The 27,201-nt window shown below is 36.3% G+C and overlaps 1 protein-coding gene across 1 annotated transcript in view; it reads right to left on the bottom strand.

Annotated features, from left to right (window-relative positions):
- Nucleotides 1-7,869, bottom strand: part of ND-SGDH (NADH dehydrogenase (ubiquinone) SGDH subunit) — an 80,031-nt gene extending 72,162 nt beyond the window's left edge. Inside the window, exon 1 of the mRNA XM_090394744.1 lies at nucleotides 7,715-7,869. Within this exon, the coding sequence (XP_090250870.1) occupies nucleotides 7,715-7,808 (94 nt within the window). The 5' untranslated portion in view covers nucleotides 7,809-7,869. The remainder of the gene's footprint in view (nucleotides 1-7,714) is intronic.
- Nucleotides 7,870-27,201: the final 19,332 nt, after the last annotated feature.

Genomic DNA, 27,201 nt, shown 5'->3' with positions numbered 1-27,201 from the left:
ATAACCTGTGGTCTGCAAGTGCCAACCATGGCCAAAAACTCTTCCTTCCTGTTCCTAATACTCCTAGTATTAGTGTACATGAATTTAAGACCCCCATTAGCCCCAACCCTACCTTGATGCCTTATATTAACTATCCCACTCTGGTTTGTTGTCCTTATTTGCTCTAGCATATTATATTCATTCTTACATTCAACTGCATCCCTAAGGACTGTATATCTACTCCCCCCCCCCCTTAACAAATCTAGTTTCCCTGAATTTGCACATCCACTACATTCAGCAACACTTTCTCAAGTCTTCTTACACCGTAACCATTCAAATGCAAGCCATCCATCTTATATAGATCCTTTCGCCCATCAAACTCACTCCACACATCCACAAATTCCACACCACTCGTCATACATAACCAACGCATAAAGTCATTTGCAATTATGGCCCTCCTTTTAAACATTTCACTGTCATACCGTGGCAAAAGACTAATCATTCTAACTCTCTCACTCTTTTCTTTTGCTACCTCAAACAATTCATTCAGGTCTTCTATCATTTCCATTTTATCTCCTTTCAAATCATGAAAGGAGATAAAATGGAAATAAGGCTACTGCATGTAATGAAAGTAATGTAAATGTATTGTAATGTAATGTAAGAAAGTAATGAAAAACATTAATAAAAATATTACAGTTACTTAATTTTTTCCTTCATTTCATTTACAATTAATAATAATAAAATATATGTTACAATATATATATAAGGTATATTAAATTATATACATATAATTTCTCATAATATTATTGAAAGAATAAAGTAAATAAGATAAATGATATTTATCACTGAGTCCTTCCAATAGCAAAATATACATTAAAATTATTTAATCAAATAATAGCTGATAAAATTCAGGAATAATACATGAATAATAATTCTTAGGCAAGGGATTAACAAATAATTTTTAAACAAGTCATGCTTAATATATGATAGGTTATGTTAAATGTGAATGAAGAACAAAATATACATAATAATTTCATTCACAGTTTAACAGCACTCACAACCACCTCAGTAAACTCAGTCACCACCCTGAAGCAAAAAATCTAGTCCTAAAACCCTTGATAACCCACTCTTATACAATTTCCAGGAGTAACGTTCCCCCTTGCTCCTTTGTTCTCTTTCTTTTTGCCATGTATTGGAAAAGTCTTCAGTATCAATCCTATGAAATTCTTTTTATAATTGATTATGTTTTTAGCATGTCTCCTCTTATTTGTCTATCAGTTAGTTTTTGAAGCACACAGACATTCAATCTATTCGCATGGAGGACATTCCATAGATCTACAACAATCTTGGTCCCTCACCTCTGGGGTTCTCTCCACTTCTTCATAGCTATGAAATCAAGGTGACTAGATTTACATGCAGTAGCCTTATTCAAAGAGAATAATAACCACCTTATCCCTACTTGGTAGTGTGTTCACCATGTTGCAAACTTACTAAATCTATGCCTAGAAGAGAGGAAGATAACAGAAAACTGGAAAAATGCTACTATGATAGCATTTTTCCCTTCAAGAAATATTTAATAATATAAACTGGACAAACTCTTGGTATAAAAATTAATAACAGAAACTTCACACACCTAAGATAAGCAGATGATATCATAATTTTTGCAAACACTCCAGAAGACCTTAATATAATGATAGAAGACCTATATGACGAAAAGAACATTCGGTCTAAAAATAAACAGAGAAAAACTAAAATCATATTTAATCATTTTGTAACACCAAAAAACATAATAATAGAAAACAATTTCTTGGAAAGAGTCTTCATATACATACTTAGGTCATACAAAATAAAGATTTATTGTAACAAAGACCATATATTTACAATGTACTTAAGCTCTTACAAATTGCCTACCGGTTTCGCTAGTAACTGACCAGCTTTCTCAAGGCTTGCATAGTACAAAAGAGGTAAATGCAAAAAAGGTTTCAAAATACAAAGAACCGTTAGTACCTGTTAGGTAGCTAGGGTGACACGTTCGCGTGACATAACTACTCAGCATCATGAACATGCGTTACATGCAAACGCGTAATATGATTATTTGCGTACTGTAGCTCTGTTGAACTGAGGGAGTTAATTAGATTTTTCCAGGTATCGTTCAGAATGGCCCCTTGATTTCTGTTTAGGTTACTTCCCATACGTAGTAACAACTGCCGCTTCTTTAAATACTCTATATCTGTAATCCTCGTCTACGTAGGGCATGGAGCTGTTATTCCAGTCTATAGTGTGGTTCGAAGTTGAAAAGTGATGTGCCAATCCTGAGGTGATCGTTCTGTTGTGATTAACATCGCCTATATGTTCTTTCTGTCTTATTTCCAGGCTTCTCGAAGTCTGTCCGATGTAGGAAAGACCGCACGTGCATGGAATATTATACACACCTGGATATTTATAAAATGGCACACTGTCTTTAGGGGATCTTAGGACCTGTCTTATGCTATTTGTTGGTTTAAATACAACCCTGATGTTATGTGTCTTTAACAATCTTGCAATTTTTATTGAAGTTGAACCTATAAAGGGGATGACTGCTGTTGAGATATGCTGGGCGACTGTTCTTTCTTGTTGGTTATCTATGTATAGAAATTTGTTGATGATGTGTCTAGGATAACCATTTTGTGATAGAGTTGTAGCTATTTGAGAGTGTTCTGTTTGAACTTCTTCCTCGTCAGAGATAAATTTTCTAGCTCGATTTCTTTGGCACATTTCTTTGGATTGGCACATCACTTTTCAACTTCGAACCACACTATAGACTGGAATAACAGCTCCATGCCCTACGTAGACGAGGATTACAGATATCGAGTATTTAAAGAAGCAGCAGTTGTACTACGTACGGGAAGTAACTTAAACAGAAATCAAGGGGCCATTCTGAACGATACCTGGAAAAATCTAATTAACTCCCTCAGTTCAACAGAGCTACAGTACGCAAATAATCATATTACGCGTGTTCATGATGCTGAGTAGTTATGTCACGCGAACGTGTCACCCTAGCTACCTAACAGGTACTAACGGTTCTTTGTATTTTGAAACCTTTTTTGCATTTACCTCTTTTTTGTACTATGCAAGACTTGAGAAAGCTGGTCAGTTACTAGTGAAACCGGTAGGCAATTTGTAAGAGCTTAAGTACGTTGTAAATATATGGTCTTTGTAACAATAAATCTTTATTGTGTAATACTTTATGACCAAAACATGTACAATTTAAATACTTAGGTCATCTCATTGACCTAAACTTGGAACTCCAAAAGGAAATAAATAGGAGAGTTCAACTTGCCTGGTGCATTCAGAAAACTGAAAAGCATTTTTCAAAACAATGATGTCCCACTCTGTTTTAAAAGGAAGACATTTAACCAGTGTATACTTTCAGCCATCACATATGGTTGTGAAACTTAGTCGCTAACAAAAAGCACTGGCAAATAAACTAACTCAAAGAAAAATGGAGAGGTTGATGGTAGGCATCACATTAAAAGATAAGAAGTGAAACACTTGGATAAGAAGCCAGACTCACATCACTGATATCATTCTTCATCATACGCGACTAAAATGGAAATGGGATGGACATCTATCCACAAGAGAAGATGAGTGATGGACCACCATACTAATGAACTGGATTCCAAAAGAAGGGAAACGAGGCCGAGGACATCCTAAAAGAAGGTGGAGTGATGAACTGTCAAATTTTGTTGGGAAAAACTGGTCAACCATTGCCAAGAATAGAGAAAAGTGGAAAGAGCTGGAGGAGGCCTTTGTCCAGCAGTGGACAGAAAATGGCTGAAAAGAAGGGAAGATAATAAGTCAAATTAACCTCATTTCTTTCTCTAAAAAGTTTTATTTTTGAGTGACCATTATAAAGGGATATTTCATCTTCCCTGTACATAAGGTTTACAGATATTAAGTTTTACAAATATAAAATCAACTGTTTCTAATCACTTGAACACATTCTGTAAAAATGACTAGTGTATATCAGATACAATAAAATCAAGAAAGTATTTATTACAGGATGTTAGGAGTTCTTAGCAGTGGGGTAGCTAGAACTTTTGTCGCCCGGGGAGGTTCCTGAGTTTGTCGCCCCTCTCATCACACACCAAAAATACTACAAAGTCAAAATGACGTATAGGGAAATAAATTAAATTAATGCATACAACTAAAATAAACACTATGTTTATTTTAGTTGTAAGTATAGTTGTTAAAAACTAATTATTAAGTAAGTAATACAAATTACTAAGTTAACATAAATAAAAGAATCATCGAAAAATAAAATTGTGTCTCACATGAAAAATGTGAGACACAATTTTTTGACGTAGTTTTGGCGTAGCTGGAGACCCCTCCAGCTACGCCACTGGTTCTTAGATGATAATCTGGATGTAAGAATAATATTTTCTTTGATAATCCATCTTCTGCAAGTACATGATCTATCTTCAAAAATATCATATCCAATAATTTCAACTAAATTGAGTCTTATATTAGCCCAGGTCCCAAAGGAATGGAAAGATAGCAAAATTGTTCCACTTCATAAAAGAGATGATAAGGCTAATGCTTCGAATCATAGGTCAATTTGCTTGTCTGGAGTTGTGATTAAGGTGTTGAAGAAGCTAGTGAGGACAAGGATTCAGAACTGGGTGGATAACAGTAGAATTCTCTTTAATGGACAGCAAGGGTTTGGTATAGGAAAATCGTGTTTTGGCAATCTACTTATTATAACAAGGTGATAAATACATTGGACAAGGGGGGGTATGCATCCACAGTAGTATATTTAGATTTTGCAAAGGCTTTTGATAGATTACTACATGACAAATTAGTAGTAACAGATGAGGTTGGAGTAGAGTGGTGCATTGGATTGGAGATTGGCTGTCTGATAGGCATCAACAGGCTGTGTATGGGGAAGTGATATCCAAGAAAAGGTAAGTCACTAGTAGCATGCCCCAGGGGTCTATTTTGGGGCTATTCTTTAAGTTATATGCAAATGACATTGTAAAGGGCTTAAGTTATGTTGATGTTGTAGCTTTGCAAGAGAACCTGAATAGACTAATGAATGGATGAGCATATGGGGTCAGTTTAATGTTGCTAAGTGTAAGATTTTCAAATTTGAGAAGCAAAGATGGGATGTGTAGTAAAGGACTGATGGAGATATGAGACGTATAAGTTGGTAAGGAGTAATTACAGATTAACATGTATGGGATTTTTCAAGAATATTTGGAGACAGGAGGAGAATAAGAGGCTATCCCTGAAAGCTATATAAGGTGGGTGTGAGAAAGGGGATGAGGAGTAGATTTCTTGCATGGAGAGTGGTGGGTGATTGGAATGCACTGCTTGAGAGGTTGCGAGTGCAGGGCCAGTGAATGTATTAAGTACAGGTATGATGAGAGTGGGACTGCCCATGATGAGTCTCTTGACTCCATGGAGGTTTGTTAATAATAATCAATTTGAGTACAGTAGTCCAACTTCTAAGTTGCACATATATATTTAGGTGGAAGATGATTTTTCATTGCTCAGTGGAGGTCTGAAGTAATTGGGAAAAAAAAAAAATTAAATATTTGCTCTCTAGAGCAGGGATTGACTAACATTACGTTACTCTGGGAGTAAGGCCTATATGTTAGCTATTCGCTACTGTATTTTTTTAAGGAAATTACAACATAGACTATATACTAACTAAAATAAGTTTAATTAATACTTTGCAATATTTTGAAAAATCAAATTATCATCATCAGGAAACACCGAGGACACATAATTTAGCCCACTGTGAGGCACTATTTAGGACTTGAGGCTTACTCTCAATTGACATGCTTTGGTCTCCTTACTTAGTGTAGTGCCTGCATGCATATCTCACTATATTTTGTTTCTAATTTGACTTTGCCAAAATATTGCAAGTATTTATTAATTAATTTCATTTATAATATATGTTGCAATTTCTTTAAAAACTTACACCACTCATGATACTAATATACAATAAGCTTACTGCCTTTGATGTATACAAATTCACATGAAAAGGTTTTGTATCATCTTTTATTATTTTTTTTCTTTATGTATATATATACATATATAGGGCATACTACGTTTCAGTAAAATTTGTATATTTTTATGTGAATTCAGTATCATTAAAAAGTGTAATCCTTTCATACATTGGAGCTGTGGGTCAGCTAAGGATAAGATAATCCAGAAACCATGTTCTTGAGACCACACATCAGTTGTTTTTTTTGGGGGGGGGGGGGCTTGAAGTGACTGCAGAGTGTGAAAGAGCACCACCTTACATGGACATTCACAAACATCCTGTGTCCTCAGGATACCATCTGGAGAGCAGAAGTGTTACCCAATCAGCCAACCAGCTCAAGTATGGTACTGCTGATTATTAAATATTATCCAGTTAAGCAAAAAATGAAAAACACTGCTCCTACATCCAAGATCTTAACATTAACTAGAAAGGGTGTGTTGAGGATGATGGGCACACAGATCACACTTAAAATGCAACTGAATAAAATTCTACTGGATGTTACACATTAGTTGAGTACAAGTAAGTTAATGTCTCAAAGATGTTCCACAGGGCTGCATTGCACAAGTTACGAAGATGTCCTGTGGATATTGGCAATGATGCAGAGGACCCTGACATGCAGAAATAAAGAGCTTTTGATGCCATTTTATAAGCTCTTGATCAGGCCTCATATGGATTATTGTACACAGATTTGGTCACCGAGTTTTCATGGTGGTGAGGATATGTTAGAAAGGGTCCAGAGAAGATTCACAAAAGTGGTCGGTGGTCTTGGGAATGTATAGTACGAGGTTGCTATCAGATTGACATGGAAGAGATATTTCATAGAATGGGAGAAGGGGATAGAACAAGAGGCCATCCTAGAAACTATATAAGGAGGGTGTGTGAGCATGTTCTTTTATGGAGAGTGGAATGCATTGCTTGAGGGTGTTGCGAATGTAGACACGGTGAATCAGTTTACGGCAGAGCTGACCGAGCTTTGTTATGTGATAGTGTGTACCTCTCACGATGAGTCTCTGACTCCATGGAGGTCAGATGTTAATAATAATAAGTAAGCAGTTCGACAAATTGTTATGCTCGACTGAAAACAGTGTAACCTTTTCCTGTTATTTATTATTTCAAGAAATGTGGTTTCATTCTGTCTACACATATCAAGAAACTGCTAACTCATAATCAATCTGGGTGATTTGAATTATTATAAACAGACAAAAATCACTGAAGAATCTGTGAATAAAATAAGAACTGTGAGTTGATATCACTCCAAAACACACGTGAGGGCAGTGACAAAGAAGTGTCAAATGCACTTAAAAGATAATTGAGAAACTCCTTAGGAGTCATTAAAATAAAATTCTTATGGAAACAGTGAGGGTCATTATGTGCTCAAAAATGCAAAGGAATGGGGGGGGGAAGAAACAAAACTATAATTGGCAACTGTCTTATCGCACAATTTCTTTTCCTGTATAAAGTGCTGACTGTTCGACTTTGCTTCCAAAGTTGTAGCATCTGCTGCGAACTTATCGCTTCCAAGCATTTCTCTTTTAAAAAAATTGATACAAAGCGAAAACCATGGATTTAATCTAGCTGGTTGGAAGAAATGACCTACCACTGCACTTGTTGTTGCTGATAATCTGCAATCTAAAAGAAAACATATTTTTAATTCGCATCAGAGTAACTCACAAAGTATTGATTAATGTAACTCATAATGTGTACCTATTCTCGACGATCTTCCACAGGATACCACATTAAATTTCTGAAGCAACGAGGGTGAATATCGCAATTTACTCAATACGCTTAATACTGCCATCACACACCGCACTCTGGACGACAACTTTTACATAATAAAAATAATAGAGAGCAGGATGTTGTGAGCTTAACCAACAGATACACAATAATTAGGAGCATTCGGAAGAAGTTTTCCCCCCTTATTTCAAATTGTATCAACAATAATAATAATAATAATAATAATGAATTTTTAACACAGCAGGTAATAAAATATTCTAGAATATTTCAAAAACGTTTGGTGACTAACAATTTCTGAGATATATAATTATGTGCATTAGTATTCTGGAAAAAATAAATCCTAGAAATGCTCGTGATGAAACAATATAGAAATACTGAATAATATCAGCAGAATCAAATAAACATTTAGAGTGAAAATGAATGCTTATCTGCAGGAACTTTCCATTATTTTAATCGCAAAATGCAAATCTGAATTTCCCTAATATCAATAAGCTGATAACTAAGTTGGAACGGACAGGGTTCGAATAGACACACTTCAGATCCTCCTTAAAGGGTTTAATATACCACCACCAATGCCTCTGTGACAGATTTTAGCTGGTGGAAGGTCTTGATATTTTGTACAAAATGATGGGACTGAGAGGTTACAATTAATTTTGAAGAAAAGGGGGAATGGAGGGATCTAGGAGTGGTGGTGCACAGAGACATGAAGTTGAGGGATCACATTTCTAACTTCGTGAGAACAATGCAAAAGATTATTGGCAGGCCGGTTTTATCATTAGGCGAACCTAGGCAATCGCCTAGAGATACTAAGACTTCGGGGAGCAAGAAACAGACTTAGGGGGGAAAAAAAAGAAAGAATTTATGTATGATGCAGAGGATGAATTCATAACAGATTTTAAACAAAAATTTTATATAGATTTTTATTTTTCAATTATTGATACCGCAATTGCATATGTTGATGAAAAATTCAAGCACATGTCTATCTACAATTAACGAAAAGTTTGGTTTTCTTTTAAGTATTATTATTTATTATTATTATTCCTGATACCTCCAAGGAGTCCGAAGACTCATCGCGGGAGGACATCTTCAACTGACTCTACACCTTACCTCTACTACGAATCAACGCCATCTACCGCCCACCTCCAACACCACCACAACTAGTAATTTTTGTCTGTAAATTGCGTGTGTTCTGAAGGGCCGATTTGTATGTATGCGGGATGAAAAACCCGAGTTTCCGGGAGAAAAATCCCTGCTACCTCCGAATGAGATCGGCTAACTCACCATCGATTGAAATCAACCAGATAAAGATTCCTCCCGTCGCGACGAGAATCGAACTTAGGCCTATTCCAATCGAAGGGCGCAATGTACCGTCGTTCTTCCAATTGCGCTACGGAGGCGCTTAGTATATATGAATTGCAAAATATTACTTCAGCAGAACTGCTTAAAAAATGTTTGATATTGGAAAATTATTTAACACATGATAATTCTAGAGATATTGACGGAACAGATTTACGTAGTAAATTACAAATAATAGGAAGGCGAATTCCAGAAAATACTTCCTCATTAGATGTCCTGTCATACATATGCAAAAATAATTTACAAAATAGTATTCCAAATGTGTTTATTGCTTTGAGAATTTTTTACATTGCCTGTATTGGTAGCAAGTTCAGAAAGGAGGTTCTCGAAATTAAAACTTACAAAAACTTACACTCGCTCTACGATGGTTCAGGTACGACTCCCTGATCTAGCAATAATATCTATAGAGCATGAAATTGCATCTACAATCAATATAGATGAATTAATTCAAAACTTTGCCAAAGCAAAAGCCCTAAAGATTAATTTTTCATAATTTTTGTATTTAAGATGTAATAATTTTCTTGCTATACAGAAAATTATTACATCTTTTATATTAGGAGTAATCATATATGTATACAAATGTATTGGTTTTGATTAATAATTTTTTTAATGTTCATAATGATATTATTTTTATAAATATCCACATGTGTAGGTGTACGTGTATTTGTCTGAGTATGACAAAAATATATAGACAATGTATAGGGGACGCCTAAATTTTCTTTGCCTGGGTGCATCAGATACTCTCGGATCGGCCCTAATTATTGGCAATGATCAGAAGGACTATAACATGTAGCAGAAAATATGTTGTAGTTTCCTTGTATGAGGCTTTGATCAAATCACACATGTACAACTTCAGATAAGATTATTATTATTATTACTATGGGATCCTTAGATTTTTTATTGAGGGGGGAGAAATCCTTAGACTCATCATGTCAAGCATTATCCAAAATCTATCATACTCCTCTTTGAACTCATTCATAGTCATCGCAACCCATTCGATTGATTGATATGATTGTATACACTTTTCCATGTGTCAACCAGTCTCTCTAACCCACAATTCAACCTATTCTTGTAAGGCTCATACCATAGACACGCTACAATCTTGGTCACTCAACTCTGGATCTTCTCTGACTCTTCCTCATTACCAAGAAACCCAGGCGACGAGATCTGCACGCAGTACACATGGGATCTTATCAAGTCTCGATAAAGAGAAATAATAACCTGCTTGCCTCTGATCATCAAAGTATTCTTCAGTAACCAATTAATCCGATGAGCTGATTTAGCGACTTTTGCTATGTGCCCTCTAAACTTTTAATCCGAATCCAATAACACGCCAAATCTTTGAATTCGTCATGGAGATTTCCTGGAGTATAGTTCCATCAATATGGTATACAGCTGGTAATCTTTTCATCCGAGAATGCGTAACTTTACACTTTGTGACATTAAACTGATATCCATTCTCCTTCACCAAGACCAAGACTGCCAGTCAATCCAAATCATCCTGCAAAATTTTAACAAATTCTGTATTAACCATTGCACTACCCAACTTTGCATAATCAATAAACAACTGAAGAGTTCCTCTCTGATCCTTTCCTATATCGTTAATGTACAACATACACAGTAGTTTCCCAAGAACAAAGTACTGTGACACGTCACTAGCCACAGGCCTTCTTCTGGACTCTACTACTGAATAAACTACTCTCTTATCCTCCTCACCAACCCTATATACATCCCCATGTGCAGCAGTTTATTGATTAGAATTTCATGTGGTGTCTTGTTGAAGGCCTTTGCAAAGTTCACCAGTATCACTGTAAATCTTTATACAACTCAGTTGTCACTGTTGTACAAGACATGAGCAAGTTACTGAAGTATGACTTACCCTTCGCAAAACCATGTCTATCCATTCGTGTATTTTGCTCATGACTAACTTCTCCAGTGCCTTGACAACAACCCCTGAGAGGCTGATCGGTGGGTAATTTGCTATATCAGTCTTGAAACCTCCTTTATGCAATGGAAATATATTCTCCTCTTTCCACCCCTCCCTCGGGACTAACCTGAAGCTAAGACTTAGATTGAACGATGTGGATAAAGGTACCAATAATATCCCTAGCACTTCCACTTAAAAACTCGTGGGGATATACCATTTATCCATAGCTGTATTAACATTAAGATCCTGTAATATGCTATGCACCTCCATTTCATTTAGCTCAATTCCCATACCAGCCTTTGCCTCTCTCTCTCTCGTTACTGCAATATCTTTACCTGGATATATATATACTCTTGCAAAGTGTTCACTTAGTAATTATACTATTTTGACTGATTCTGTTAATCCACCACAATCGGCATTCATTAAAATCATTCTGCCTTAAACATTCTTCCGTTCATTTGCGACATATCGACAGAACTATTTGGGATTATCTCTTGGGTAACCTGCTAATTTCCTTTCATCTGCTAATTTCCTTTCATACTCTGCTTTGCCTTACTTTCCACATGGGTTACCCTTCTTGCCTGTGCTTTGTACTGTTCATGTGCCTGCTGGTTACCTTTACACTTGAATTCCCTCCACAAATCTTTCTTTTCTGAAGTTCCAGCTTAATGATGATATTCATCCATTTAACTCCAATATGTGTCATCTCCTCCTTCCAATCGATGATCACATAGTTAAAATGCTCCATAATAATTACCCACCTGCACTAATTGAGCCTATTTGCCGAGCTCAATGTAGGTGATGCTTGCGTCCTACGCGCTAGGCCGCCCGAAGATAGACCTAAAGTTCTAGTCTAGTCGCTCACTGCAGGAACTTTTCTAAGCGTTTCTTCATCCTGTTCCTGAGTTAATCGATCTCTGGTTCAGGCAAGCGGATTTTTCCCCGGAAACTAATGCTTTTCGTACCGTAAACTCAAGAAATCGACCGCAGAACCCACATTATTAACTCACTACATTCACCGGCTGGTTGGCTGAGTTGTTAGCATATCTGCTCTCCAGCCAAAAGGCTGCAGGTTCGAATACCGCCGTAGGCATGGATGTTTGTGATTCTCTGTAAAAATACTAGTATTGGTAGTGGACGGTAGATAGCGGTGGTGTGAAGGATGATGGTATTTACGGATCATTGTAGTTGATGGATTGAGTGTTGGAGACAGAGAGTTGTAGAGTGGATGCCCTCCTTCGATGAGTCTTTGGACTCCCTGGAGGTGTCATGTAATAATAATATCCTGTCAGGGTTAGGTAGCGAGAGATGGCTGCAATTGTTTCACAGTCTCTTCATCGGTTTCCGCCTGTAATTAGTGATAGTCATGAGCCAGTTATTCCTAATTGGCTATCAGAGGAGGTAGAACTGCCCACTCAATCTCCAAAAGCTGCATGAGGTTAAACGATCACGCCTACTCCCTATTAGTGAATAAAAGAAGTTAACCTATTACATATTGCTTACTATTCCCCATTATCTGTTCCATCTCCTGGTCTATAACAGCATTCAACTGTATGTTTTTTATGCTGGGCTCTATCTCACACAAGATAGCCTTTGATGTGCTATATTCAGTGGTCTACAGTTGAACTTCTACTCTTTTGTTGCAGTTCATAGGCTATCATAAATAAACTCATCCCTAATTCTTTTTTCTCTATCCTCCCTGAAATCACTATACCCTTCACATTCTATCCCACTAACAATATCATCTTCTATCACTCATGTTTCATTAATGCCAATAAACTTCGACCAGAATGAACTAACCAATCCCAAAAATTCCTCCCGTTTGTTTTGAATACTCCTAGCATTTGTGTACATAAAGTCCATAAAGCACAAAAGCCCCTTATGCCCACTGCAATCCTGACACTTTATACTAACTCAAAGATTCATGAAAACAGTGTTAGATCTCCGGAATGTGGGGTATTCATATTGAGAAAATACAATTTGTAGAGCATTTTGAACAGTAGAAGGCGAGGGACATGACTGACATATAAAATAGTAAAGGAGACATTGCAGAGTACAGAGAAACAAAGGTGGAACAAAGAACTGTCCCATCCCTGGTATCTGTATAACGAGAGTGGGAGCAAGGGAGTAAGGAGCTCATTGTGTGCAGTATGGCTGGTATGGGGAATGCATTGCTTGAAAGAGCTGTGAGTGCAGAAACTGCAAATGGGTTTAAGAGATGGTTCAATGATTTTTGTGTGTAACATTTGGATGCTCTACAATGAATCTTCAGACATCGTCGAGAAATTACTACTACTACAAATAATAATAATAATAATAATAATAATAAATAATAATAATAATAATCATAATAATAATAATAATAATAATAATAATAATAATAATGTAAGAGTGTGGTTAACAAGGGTGTTAGGACTAGATTTTTTACTTGGAGGGTTGTGAATGGGTGGAATGCTTTGCCAGAACTGGTTGTGAATGCTTCAACTGTGAATGAATTTAAGGAGTGGTATGACAGGTATTGTGTAAATAATGGTTAGTGTGTCAATGTCGGGTCTCCCGCGATGAGTCTTTTGACTCCATGGAAACACTGTTAAAATAATAATAATAATAATAATAATAATAATATTTTTTATTGATTGCTAAAATATTTACTCATAAAATAATCATCTTGAGTGACATTGCAACTTATAATTTTACAAAATTCAACACTAAGTGCTGCATTTCCTACATCGGATTTCAATTAAAATTTTTAATAATACTTTTTTGCCCTCTATATTATGTATTTACAACACATGTTCTTCTATTAATAATGAAGATTATACAAAACATTTTATATAATAATAAGAATATATATATTTATTTAACATTTTCACATTTTATTTATCATCATACAGAGTATTTACAAATATAACAAAGTAAAAAAAAATTAGCTAACACCTTTTTATTCCCGTATATAAAGTATAGTATTACTTTTTCTGTTCAGTGCTAAATGTAGTGTATAGTGTTGTTGTTTTTAATATAAATATACATATTTTTTTTTCAATATCAATATCATAGCTTATTATTATACAGCCTATTTACATATACACGATTTTTTTTTTTTTAATATCAGTATCTTCATTATTGTTATACACCTTACTGACTGTTTTGCTAGATAATCTGCAGTCTTTGATTGTGAGGATTACGTGTAGATGAGTGAGTCTACTTCGAAGTTTGGGTTAGCTTTTATGAAGAGAGTGGGATTAGCCTTCACTATTTATTTAAGTTAAGGGATATATATCCCATATCGTTTCTTAGAATATGAAACTCAAAGAGTTTCATGCCGAACATAGTAGAAACTATATAAAGTTCGGCGATTCCAAGCGTAAGCAAATACCTGGAATCGCCGAACTTTATATAGTTTCTACTACATTCGGCATGAAACTCTTTGAGTTTCATATTCGGCTAAGAAACGATATGGGATATATATCCCTTAACTTAAACAAGTTATATGTCGCCGAATTGAAGCCTTTGGCTCTTCGTATGTCTAATAATTCACTATTTATGTTGTTGTTAATGTTTATGTATGGGATGTAGGCATTGGATTCTGGTTATTTGTGATGTGTTTATTAGTGTTAATGGTATATTAACTTTGTTGGTATATTTAACAGAGTTCGTGTTTTAATGTTCTGTAGTTATCTATGTGTTTTAAATTTCTTGGTAGGTGGTTGAGTTGCGTGGGTATCTGATGTGATCTCACAAAAGAACCGTATGAGTTGTTGAAGGGTGTAGGGATGTAAAGAGTTGTTGTAGGTCGTGTTATACGATATGTGTCTCTGTTGTTTCGATAGGTGATGTTGAAGTAATTCCTTATTAATGTTATGTAGTATTTCAGGTTTTTAATGCTCAAGATTCTGTGTGTCACCATGTGCTGGTATATACTTAATATCCCGTATTGTAAAACACCTTCCCTCCAGCTTGAGACATGCTTAAGATCCATTTAATATAATGTAAGTGGATCTTACATTATAGTAAGATCCACTACGTAGTATGGTTTCGGCCTTTATTGAGGTTTCATTAATAGGAGCAGGATCAAGAACAGATATCAGGTTGAAGGAAAGCTGAAGTCATAAATTTTGTATATAGAAGTAGTGAAAATGTGTATCGTCTGAAACTGTTATGGGTAGTGCTCCTTGTATAGTGCATAGCATTACACATGTCCGAAACAGATGTGCTTTGCATTATGGGATACTAAGGCAATTGATGTGAAGTCATTAGCCTCTATATACAAGTAGCCCAGTCACGAAGATTCACATGCATGTTTGTATGCTTACACTTAGATAAATGATTAAACCAAGAATATAATGTCTTGACATCTTTAATTTAATAATAATAATAATAACATACACAAAACACACCCGATATCATTTCTAGGTTTGTTTATTGTTCTTGCGTTTTGGATCAATGTATGCACATCATATGAAACAAGGATCGCATAATAACTTTTTTGTTCAGTTTTGTATAAAGAATTTCCACAAAAGACTAAACACCATGAAGAATCAAAAAAAAAAAAAGAAGACCAAATGAGGAGGAGGAGGAACTGCAGCAAAATAGAGGAGGTGCCAACAAACTGAATGCTCTGCAGACAACTTCATGAAATCCATATTCTGATAATTCTATGGAGTTCTGTCCCTAATAATCCAGCATTATGTCAGTAAAGAAATTACAAGGAAAAATTAAAGAAGTATTGATCACAGAATTGGGCTTGTTCTCTGAAAGTACATGTCTTACAAAATGTTGTTGAGATGCTCATCATGAAAGGCCAATATGCTTCGTTTTGGCTGTCTAGCAGCAGCAGTGATGGAAGCATGATAAAATTTTATAATCCATAGCAGGAGGCACTCTTTCATCAACAGATTTCTTTGAAATCGGTTTGTCGTTGTTGTCTCCACCCTAGAAATCACCAGATGAGTCGCTTTCTAGACAGCATGTTAAAGACCAAGGTGATGCTAGACAAGTTTCACAATCTCGTTTTCACAATAATTCTTCTTCTTTCTCTTCTTATTTATTTATTTATTTTTTTTTGATGCTCTACTGTCAAGGGTAAAATAGATAAGGTAAGATAAGTGGTAGTAATCCTAGTTGCTGGAGGAGGAAACATAACTTGTCTGAGTGAAAGATTCAACAAAATTGAAAATCGGTTAAAAATCATATCCAAAAAAGTTCCAAAAGTCAGGCATTAAGAACAAACTTATGTCTTGATTCTGTCTTTATGGAAATATGTGGAAATGATGAAAGTAACAAAGAAATCACACTCAAACTTAGAATTAGTACCTTTATGGCTAAAATCGCAAAAAAAAAAAAATTGATTTAATCAAATTGGCCTTCGTTCTTTAGCTGGTTTGCATATTTTCTGGGATAGAGCCTTTCATTTCCGAGCATGTAAGACCATTATGCCTCTATATAAGGCGAACTAATTCACTTGCAGGTAAAATTTTTTTAGATTGCTCACATCAATGAAGATATAGGAATCCAGGTCATACCTGCAGATGAAGATATATTGCATCTTCCTTGAGTGTGCATAACAAAGGTTCATGTAAACCAGACATTAAAAAATAATTTAAAATTTCATTATTATTTTTAAGTGGTTCCATTTTGTTTGCTTTTTTTTCCAATCCATACCTTCCATCACTCTGCTCTTTCACCAAACTTGGCATTTGATGGTTGAACCAAGAAGTGTTATAACGTACATGTTGATTAATAATCATACTCAGAGGAAAATGGGGAGATTGCTTAGTGGTTTAATTAAAGAAGCATTTCTTCCCGAAAACTCGGGTTTTTTATTCCGTAAATCGACCGTAGTACCCACATTATTTCAGACAGTAACCTATCTTGTTATGGTTAGGTATTAAAAGATGGCAGCACTTGTTTGCCAGCCTCTTCATCGATGGCTGCTATAATTGGTGATAGACGTGGATCAGCTATCTCTGATTGGCTACCGGTGGAGATTGAACTGCCCTTTCTCAGTCCCCAAAAGCTAGATAGGGTATAAAGGCCTTGCCTACTCCCTATAAGGGGAGTATGGTTTTTTATCCTGTAAAGGTTTTTTATCCTGTAAACTCAAGAAAATCGATCGTAATACCCACATTATTTCAGACAGTAACATATCTCGTTAGGTTTAGGTACCAAGAGATGGCAGCACTTGTTTGCCAGCCTCTTCATCGGTGGCTGCCTATAATTAGTGATAGACATGGGCCAGCCATCTCTGATTGGCTACCGGTGGAAATTGAACTGCCCACTCAGTCTCCAAAAGATAGATAGATAGGGTATAAACGCCTTGCCTATTCCCTATAAGGGAATAAAAGGCGTTAGCTTCTTTATATATATATATATTAAACTCAATTCTGTGAACATTCTGTAAACTAAACAAAATCAACTGCAGAATCCATACTATTAAAATAAAAAACCTACTGTTTTTTATGGTTGTGGACCACGAGTTGGTCCACATGTCAGTAGTCTCCCTCGCTGGATGCTACTTATAATTAGTGAGAGTCTTGGACCAGTTATCTCTGTTCGCTACTGGGGATTCAACTAAGTCTCTATAAGTTAGAAAAGGGCTAAAACGGCCTTTCTTGCTCTTTATAAGGGAGTGGAAGGCTTTATTTGATTATATATACATGTGATCAAAATAAAAGTATCCTGTTTAAGGCGTTGTGCGGCACCACCAAATGATCCACATATTGTGACACTTCGGAGGAATAGCACTGTGCATATGCGTAATCGATATCTGAGGAAACAAAATTCAAAATTCACCACCAGAGTACCGCTGCCTGGTGTACCCAAATATAGATGAAATGAGTTTCTCTGTATGTAAAAACAAGAACGGCAACACAAGCATAAATAACACGTTTTTATTCACTTCAATTATGCATTCACAGCTTTCATGGCTCAAAAATTATCGGGATAATTCGATAAATCTGTATTTTAGAAATCACCACAGCCAGTAGTCACAAGAGGTCAAATCAGGTGAACGAGGCAGCAGCCATGCTGTGAGAAATGCACTGCTGATCACACCAGGTTCTCTGACATGTTTTTGATAAACTCCTGTACTTATCGACTGATGTGTGGAGGGGCTCAACTTTTCATAAAAATGACGAAATTCATGCATAGGTGATGCTGTGGTTCTGGCAAAAGAGAATTCTTTATAATATCATGATATCTCTCAGCAGTAACTGAGTGGGTCACAATGCGTTAATGGCAAATTTCATAAAAAAAAATGTCTAATGATAAACGAAGTTCTAAATTAACACAAGAACTTGGCATTTCAAACAATAGCTTTGAGTGAATGCAGAGTGATTTGTTGGTAATTATAGATATTCAGAGCACTCCCCCACTTCAGGTGAAGGTGAGCTTCGGCTACCCACGAAATCATCTACACTCACGCAGTGTCCAATTCACTCTCGAGAAAGGAATATTAACATTTGTGTCAGTTGACTTTCCAAGTTCTGTGGATGCAAATCCTATGCCAGGGTTATTTTGAATGGCTAGAAATGCAAAATATTCCGTAGTAGTTTCCAAACAGTTTTGTAAGGCACACCCACGAGTCTTGATATAGTATGTGTACTTCAGGAAACAACACTGTTATTAATGGTCTACTCCACAACTGCAGTAGTAACTTCATTCACTTGTTCTGAACAGATTAGTTTGCAGCTTCTGCATATAGCACATGACTATAGTGGACCTCGTTGACGTTTGTTCAGGACATGAAATAAACGCAGTGCATCAATAAGATTACAGTTCTTTACGTAGTGCAACTTTCATGAGCAAAGCACATTGGGGGACAGATTGCTGCCATCACTAGCATGGTATTAACAACCACAGTGTCCATCTTTTCAATCCTTTCTGGTACCTGCCGAGTTGTGTGTTATGCAAATTTAGTGAAATTGGTGTTTACAATACTCCTGATGTGAATTTTGGAACTATTTCCTCACATATCGTTTCTTAATGATGTATAAGTATTCAAGCACAGTTTTACTATATTCAGAAACGTATATGGTGCACCAAGGACCTTCAACAAAGGGATACTTCAATTTTGATCACCCTGCACCAGGGCCGTGCATCAATAGTGATAGTCAGGGATTGCAATTTCTGATTGGTTACCGATGGAAATTGAACTGTCTTTCTCAGTCTCCAAAAGTTAGAATGGGCTAAAAATGGACTCATCTCCTTCCTATAGGGGAGTAAAAGACGTTATATATATATATATATATATATATATATGTTAAGAATACCAAGCAATTTTTAAACCTGGTTTTTATTCCATTTCCCAAGTAAGCAAACAGACAAATAAGTCAAGTTTGCACCTGCAAGTGATGCAAGTCTAGCTGATCCTACAGGTAGTGCAAGACCAAGGCAACTCGTGGTAAAGGTGGCATGAGCACTGATCACTAATCTTTATATTTACCCTTAATGCCAAAACACATCTCCAAGAAGGAGATGCATGATGTTTTGTATTAAAGGCAAGAGGCCACCCCAGACCGGTTTCGACCTTTATTAAGGTCTCATCAGTGGCAGCTAGGCTAGAAATACCAAGATTTAGTAATACAGAGCTCATAAGTATTTTACCAGAACAAGTTGCCATAAGGTGTTTTAACCTTATTAAATAAAAATCTCTGGAGGAGATATAAATGTAGAAAGTATTTTACCTTGGGTAAAATAAATGTTAAGAATACCAAGCAATTTTTAAACCTGGTTTTTACTCCATTTCCCAAGTAAGCAAACAGACAAATAAGTCAAGTTTGCACCTGCAAGTGATGCAAGTCTAGCTGATACCCAAGGTAAAATACTTTCTACATTTATATCTCCTCCAGAGATTTTTATTTAATAAGGTTAAAACACCTTATGGCAACTTGTTCTGGTAAAATACTTATGAGCTCTGTATTACTAAATCTTGGTATTTCTAGCCTAGCTCCCACTGATGAGACCTCAATAAAGGTCGAAACCGGTCTGGGTAGTGGCCTCTTGCCTTTAATACAAAACATGATGCATCTCCTTCTTGGAGATGTGTTTTGGCATTAAGGGTAAATATAAAGATTAGTGATCAGAGCTCATGCCACCTTTACCACGAGTTGCCTTGGTCTTGCACTACCTGCAGGATCAGCTAGACTTGCATCACTTGCAGGCGCAAACTTGACTTATTTGTCTGTTTGCTTACTTGGGAAATGGAGTAAAAACCAGGTTTAAAAATTGCTTGGTATTCTTAACATTTATTTTACCCAAGGTAAAATACTTTCTACATATATACATACATATATATATATATAAATATATATATATATAATATATATATATATATATATATATATATATATATATATATATATATATATATATATATATATAGAAATTATTTTTACCTTGGGTATAAATATGTTAAAGATACCAAGCAATTTTAAACCTGGTTTTACTCCATTTCCCAAGTAAGCAAACAGACTAAAAGTCAAGTTTGCGCCTGCAATTGATGCAAGTCTAACTGATCCCACAGGTAGTGCAAGACCAGGGCAACTCGTGGTAAAGGTGGAACAAGTTCCGATCACTAATCTTAATATTTACCTTTAATGCCAAAACACATCTCCAAGAAGGGGGATGTATGATGTTTTGTATTAAACGCAAGGGGCCACTACCCAGACTGGTTTCGACCTTTATTGAGGCCTCATCATATATATATATATATATATATATATATATATATATATATATATATATATATATATATATATATATATATATATATATATATATATATATATATATATATATATATATATATATATATATATATATATATATATATATATATATATATATATATATATATATATATATATATATATATATATATATATAAAGAGAGACAGACAGAGAGAGAGAGAGGGGGGGGATATCAAAAGTAAATTATAAATATAAAAATAAATCAGCTAACACCATTTATTCCCTTATTGGGAGTAGCCAAGGCCTTTAAACCCTACTCAGCTTTTGGAGACTGAATGGGCAGTTCAATCGCCTCCAGTAGCCAATCAGAGACAGTTGGCCCATGACATCACTAATGATAAGTGGCCACAAATCTAAAGACCAGTAAACAAGTGCTGCTGCTGCTCTCTCTTTGTCCCTAACCCTAACAGGATATGTTACTGTCCGAAATAATGAAAAACTGGCCGATATTCTTGAGTTTACTGGATGAAAAGTCCGAGTTTCCGGGAGAAAATGCCTGTTTGCTCGTCACAGTGATCGACTGACTCGGAAATCAGTCGAAGATATGCTTAGAAAACATTTATCCAGTTGGCGAAAAGACTTGAACCTAAGCCTAACTTCGAGCGACCTTGCACAGAGGATGCAAGCGCCACTCCCACTGAACTACACAGGTCTCTTTTTAAAAAATAAATCGGCTAATGCCTTTTATTCCCATATAGGGAGAAGGCGAGGCCTTTAAACCCTATCTAACTTTAGGAGACTGAGTGCGCAGTTCAATCCTGCCTGTAGCCAATCAGAGATATCTGGCCATCGTCTATTACTAAATTAATATACTAATTATAATAAGTAATACACTAATTATAATAATTACGAATTAATTGCTTTTTCTTCAAAATCCTTAAGAAATATGTCAGCAAGAATCGGAGACAGCGGACTGCCCATAGTTAAACATGAGTTTTGTTTATAAATCTTGTTATCCTGTATTATTTCCCTCTTATTATTGTTTCTTGATATTGTTTCCCTCTTCACAAATGTAACTACCCAAGAAGTTCTAAATCTTCTCCAGAAGAAACTACCCCAAAAAATTTTTTTCCTTACTTTCTCACTGTATGAACTCAGGATACTTCAAATATCATAACAAGATTTATAAACAAAACTCAGGTTTAACTATGGAAGTCCGCTGTGTCCGATTCTAGCTGACATATTTCTTAAGGATTTTGAAGAAAAAGCAATTAATTCCTCGATTCTTAAACTTAAAGTATGGTATCGTTATAGTTACGATGTATTTCTCATCTGGGAACACGGTGTCAACAACCTCAACTTTTTTCTGGACCACCTTAACAAGTTTCATTAGAAAATCAATTTCACGTGTGAACTGGAATCCGACGACAGTCTTCCCTTTCTGGACTTCAAACTTACGAGATGCACTGAAAATATCAAAATCTCCATTTTTAGAAAACCCACTCACACACCGACAGATACCTTCATGTTTCTTCCAATCACTACCCTCCACAAAAGTTTGGTATTATTTCAACCCTGGCACATCGAGCCAGATCTTTATTAACAGATGAAACAGAAATGGAATATGAACTTAATTTTCTTAAAAAGTTTTTTGTTAACAACGGATTCTGTCTTAAAAATATTAATAAATTTCTCTCTGTCCACCGCTCAGCTGCTTTTGAAGATTCTTCTCCGCCAAGAGCTTTTATTTCGTTACCATACATCAGATCTCTCTCCCCAAAACGCTTCAGAAATTCAACATTAGGACTTGCTTCACTACGTTTCCTAAACTTCGATCCATACTAAGTAGACCTAAAATGAAACATCTTCTTACTCAGTATCCAGGAGTCTACAAGATTTTGTGTGATTGTGGGAAACCATACTACGGCCAGACAGCTAAATCCATCCTTTTACACATGGAAGAACCCCCAAAGAGACATTTCCTACAACAGAACCAGGGCCAGCACTCTCTGTAGCCACGTACGTTCTCTTCTCTATCAACTCGGATGAAGGCCGCCAACACCTCGTGGACTGGCCACAAACTTCTAATGTTCATGTATGCTATAATGAACTTGAAAGAAGAATAATTGAATCTAGAGAAATATCGCTTGATTCATCTCATATTAATAACAGCCTTAGCTACAATATTTCTGATGCACACATTGCCACTGTTTAATACTGGCGCACTCGCGTCAGCTCACGCACGTAGTCAACTTCAGTTGGAACTCTAGCATGCATTCCTGTTTTTTTTTTTTAAATGTACTTGTGTGTTTTATACTAGATCTGTTAATGTATTTTATCGTGTCTCTGTTATTTGTTATGTAATTCCTTGCCTCTGATACCTGAAGAAGTTGAATTTCAACTAGTCGTATCGCAATATTAGACTTTCTTTCTCGGTATAGAGTAATTTAAATTCATACTTATATATGAATTTAAATGTGTGTGTGTGTGTGTGTGTGTGTGTGTGTGTGTGTGTGTGTGTGTGTGTGTGTGTGTGTGTGTGTGTGTGTGTGTGTGTGTGTGTGTGTGTGTGTGTGTGTGTGTGTGTGTGTGTGTGTGTGTGTGTGTGTGTGTGTGTGTGTGTGTGTGTGTGTGTGTGTGTGTACAGGATTTCTTGAGATCATTCAGATATCTTGCCAGCTCTGAAAGACAGCATAACGCAGCGTGTGGGCCACATCTGCATTCTGCCATTGACCAGAGTGTGCAAAGGATGAAGTTTGGGCAGGAGATTGAACAGTGCACCAAGTGAAAATGAATTAAATTGTTATATGATGCTTGTTTTGTTATCAAGGTGAGATCTTTATATGTGCACACACAAAAAAATTACTACGTTAAATTCGGTGCATCTTACCGCGCCTTTGGCGGTCAACTTTGGAACTACATTTTTTCACATATTCTTACTCATGATTAACAGTATATTCTTCGAAAGTTTCGCAGCATTCGGATCATTGGATGCCCTTATCAAAGCCTTAAACAGCACATTTTAATTTTGATTAGCATGTATATAGGTATATCCTATTGAGATATACGCAAAGTATTCCTTTTTCTTTCGTTATACATCTCAAAATAAATGTGGAAATAATGCCCACATTTGGAGCAAGGGCCCACCGACTCATCAATGAAAAGGATGAACTAGACAAAGAACTTCGACATTCAAATAACAATTTTCTTCCTAATGCCTATAATGACTGCAACATCTCCAGACTACTCAATCGACAAGAGACCAGAGAATCTAATCAAGACGAAAACAAAGGATTCGTCACGTTTCCATATACACCGTCCGATCAAAATTATTCTAACACCTACTCGAAACTGTAATCAGGCTTTCCCTCTGACACACTTTCCAGTAGTGGACATTAATGAGGGGTATATCCACTCTTTGCCTCTATGACAGCCCTAATCCTGCCAGAGAGACTCTCTACCAGTTGTCAGAACTGGTAGAAATGGTAGAATAGCAGCCTATTCTTCCTGAAAAGCTGTAGCTAGAGCAATTTGTCATGTGGTTCGTTGGGATCTGGAGCGAAGTTCTCATTCATCCCAAAGGTGTTCTATTGGATTTAGGTCAGGGCTCTGGGTCGGCTAGTCCATTTCTGGAACGTTCTTGTCCACAGACCTTGCTTTATGGCAGGTAGCAGTGTAATGCTGTATACAGACAATAGTCATCACCGAATTGATCTTCTGTCATAGATAGTATGCAAGTCAAAATTTCTTGTATCCTTCCGCATTTAGATTTCCCTGTAGTATTACGAGAGGGTCAAGTCCATTCCATGAAAAACATCCCCACACTGTGTCCCCACCTCCTCCAAATTTCACTGTTGGCACTACGCACGCTTGCAGGAAACGTTCTCCAGGCATTTTCCACACCCAGACCCTCCCATCTGACTACTAGATGGCAAATTATGATTCACCACTCCAAATCACACGATTCCAGTTGTCCGCTGTCCAGTGGCGTCGATCTTTACACCACTTCAGGCTGCGCTTAGCGTTCACAGGAGAAATGTTTGGTTTATGAGCAGCTGCTCGACCATAAAACCCCATTACTTTCGACGCACAGGCATGGTGTTGGCTGGACAGATAGTGACACTGCAGAACTCCTGGTGATTGTAAATGACAGACGGTCCCTGTCTGTCATTAAACGCGTCTAACCGACGTTGGTATTATTGTGGTTATGCATTCACGTTTCACTTCACAATCACGTCGTCAACTGTTGACTTGAGCAACTCGAGTATGGTCGAAATGACTCTGACAGATTTCTTACCGCTGTGGCAACCAATAACTAGTCCACGTTCGAATCACTGAGCTCCCTTGACCTACCCATTCTGCTCGTACTTCTTATCACTGAACAAAGCACAGCTCCGTGCCTTATTTTATACCGGGAAGTGAGGTCGTAGTGACACCTAGACGAATTACGAATTACAGATGGGGTGTCTGGATACTTTGATGAGATAGTGTATTAGCTCTATTTCCATAAAACTAGCAAAAATACTTAAGGAATATAAAATCAGAGTAGTATTTACCCATTTATCAAGGGGAGATCATCAGCTTACCCAAATTCGACTTCTGGATCAGCTGAGGATCTATTCGAAAACATCAAATAATACGAGATAAATGGAAATAGTTACACCTTTACTATGATACAATGGAGGAGAAAAGCTGGACGTCTATGGAAAATGGCATTAGAACCTGAACATCTAAATATTAATCGAAGTATCAACTTTTCTCGATATATCCAATCCTTGATTAGATAAACGCATGCATAAATGAGTAAACACTCCCACGGTTCTAAAAAAATTGACCATACAGTTAGAAATATTTTAAAATGACATCAGTTTTTTCTATAAGGGCATAATAGTTATCAGTTTTGCTAGTTCATACTATTTTGCCTACTATTTTCTATGTTTACGTGTGAACAAATCCTGTGCAATTAGAACGAAACGTCATATTGTGAAGTAAAATTAATGTCATCATCTTATCCCGGTGTTCTGCGTTATAAACCCTTAGTCATATATGTATACATCGTCATGATTGCCCATGGGTCCAATGCCTGTATCACCATCCTTTGCCACTTGTCTCTGGCCACCGCCAGATGACTGAAATTCTACGAACTCTTTCCACACCTGTCATTCACATAATCTACTCACCGCCTTGATTGTCCTCTTTTATTTACACAGTCAATTGTTCCGAGCATGAAGGTTTGATCTTTCTACTGTTATCAATTCAGCACTTTTTCTTTGGAGTTTACTTTGCGATACATTTCTTCATTTGTTACCTTTTTAGCCATCCAATTCGAATAATTTTTCTATAACATATTCTTGCGAAAGCCGATATTCGTCTCACACAGATTTTGACCATTACCCATGACTCACAACCACAGATAGCACTTGTGGGTATTTTTGTTTCCAGCAGTCTTATCTTTATGGGAAGGCTCATTGATTTACTTTTCCTTGTAGGTTTACTTTAGCTTTTGTTATCCGGGATTTTATTTCTTTCTTATAGTGTAAATCATGCGATCTGTTTTTCCTAAGTATGTGAAGTTCCATTCCCCTACTTCTTCTTGTTCGATGACCTTTAATTGCTTTTTCAACCTCTTTTCTGCAAATATCATTTCTTTTTTTTTTCGATGTTCTTTATCAGTACATATCAATTCCTTTTCGCTTAACTTCAGCGCTTTTCTTCCTGGATCAAAAAGACACTTTATCGTGTTCACTAATGGCTATATCATCTAAAAATCACATGTTGTTTATCTTTGTACCTTAAATTGTAATTCCATTTATATAATCCTTTATGACATCCATTGTTCTTTCTAAAAGCAGATAACGATGCTTGGGAATATTTGGTCTCCTTGTCTAGTCCCGCTTGTTGTGTGGAACTATCTTCCTGTTTTTCCACGGTTTCTCACGGCAGACTTTGCATTATCATGGATGTTTTGCAAGACACATATCAGGTTGTTGTCCACCTCATAAGATTCGAGTACAGTTCATGCCGATTTCTGATCCATAGTGTCTAATTCTTTCTGAAAGTCAAAAATCGTACACTTTTCTTTACAATTAACCTTAACTTTTGTATTTGGTGTACAGTATTTCAGTCTCTTGTAAAACCTGCTTGCTTGTCTTTCAGATTTTCCTCCATTAATTTCCATATTCATTCTGTTAATATCATCAGAAGTAATTTTCTCTCCTATCCAACTTCTTCACTTGATCATATTTCTCTATACTCTTCTTTAGTTTATACAGAGATCTCTGTCCTAATCTTTAAAGTTATTTTTTCCGGAATTATATAGTGTTCCACTGCTTCATTGATTGCAGACACCACTTCGCTGCTTATATCCTCCAGTTCCTTTTTTTTGTAATGGATTGAATTTCTCTCTTTCGCACTTTCCTACATACTTTCCCTGTAATTTCTTGTCGATTGAGTTTCAAGTTAATACTGGTAATCACTAAGCTAT

Source organism: Typopeltis vanoorti, chromosome 6, assembly GCF_054136105.1.
Source record: "Typopeltis vanoorti isolate ZY-2024b chromosome 6, IOZ_Tvanoo_1.0, whole genome shotgun sequence".
Classification (NCBI taxonomy): domain Eukaryota; kingdom Metazoa; phylum Arthropoda; class Arachnida; order Uropygi; family Thelyphonidae; genus Typopeltis; species Typopeltis vanoorti.
Note: the sequence above shows the minus strand (reverse complement) of the source record. Positions and strands in the feature narration are given on the sequence as shown.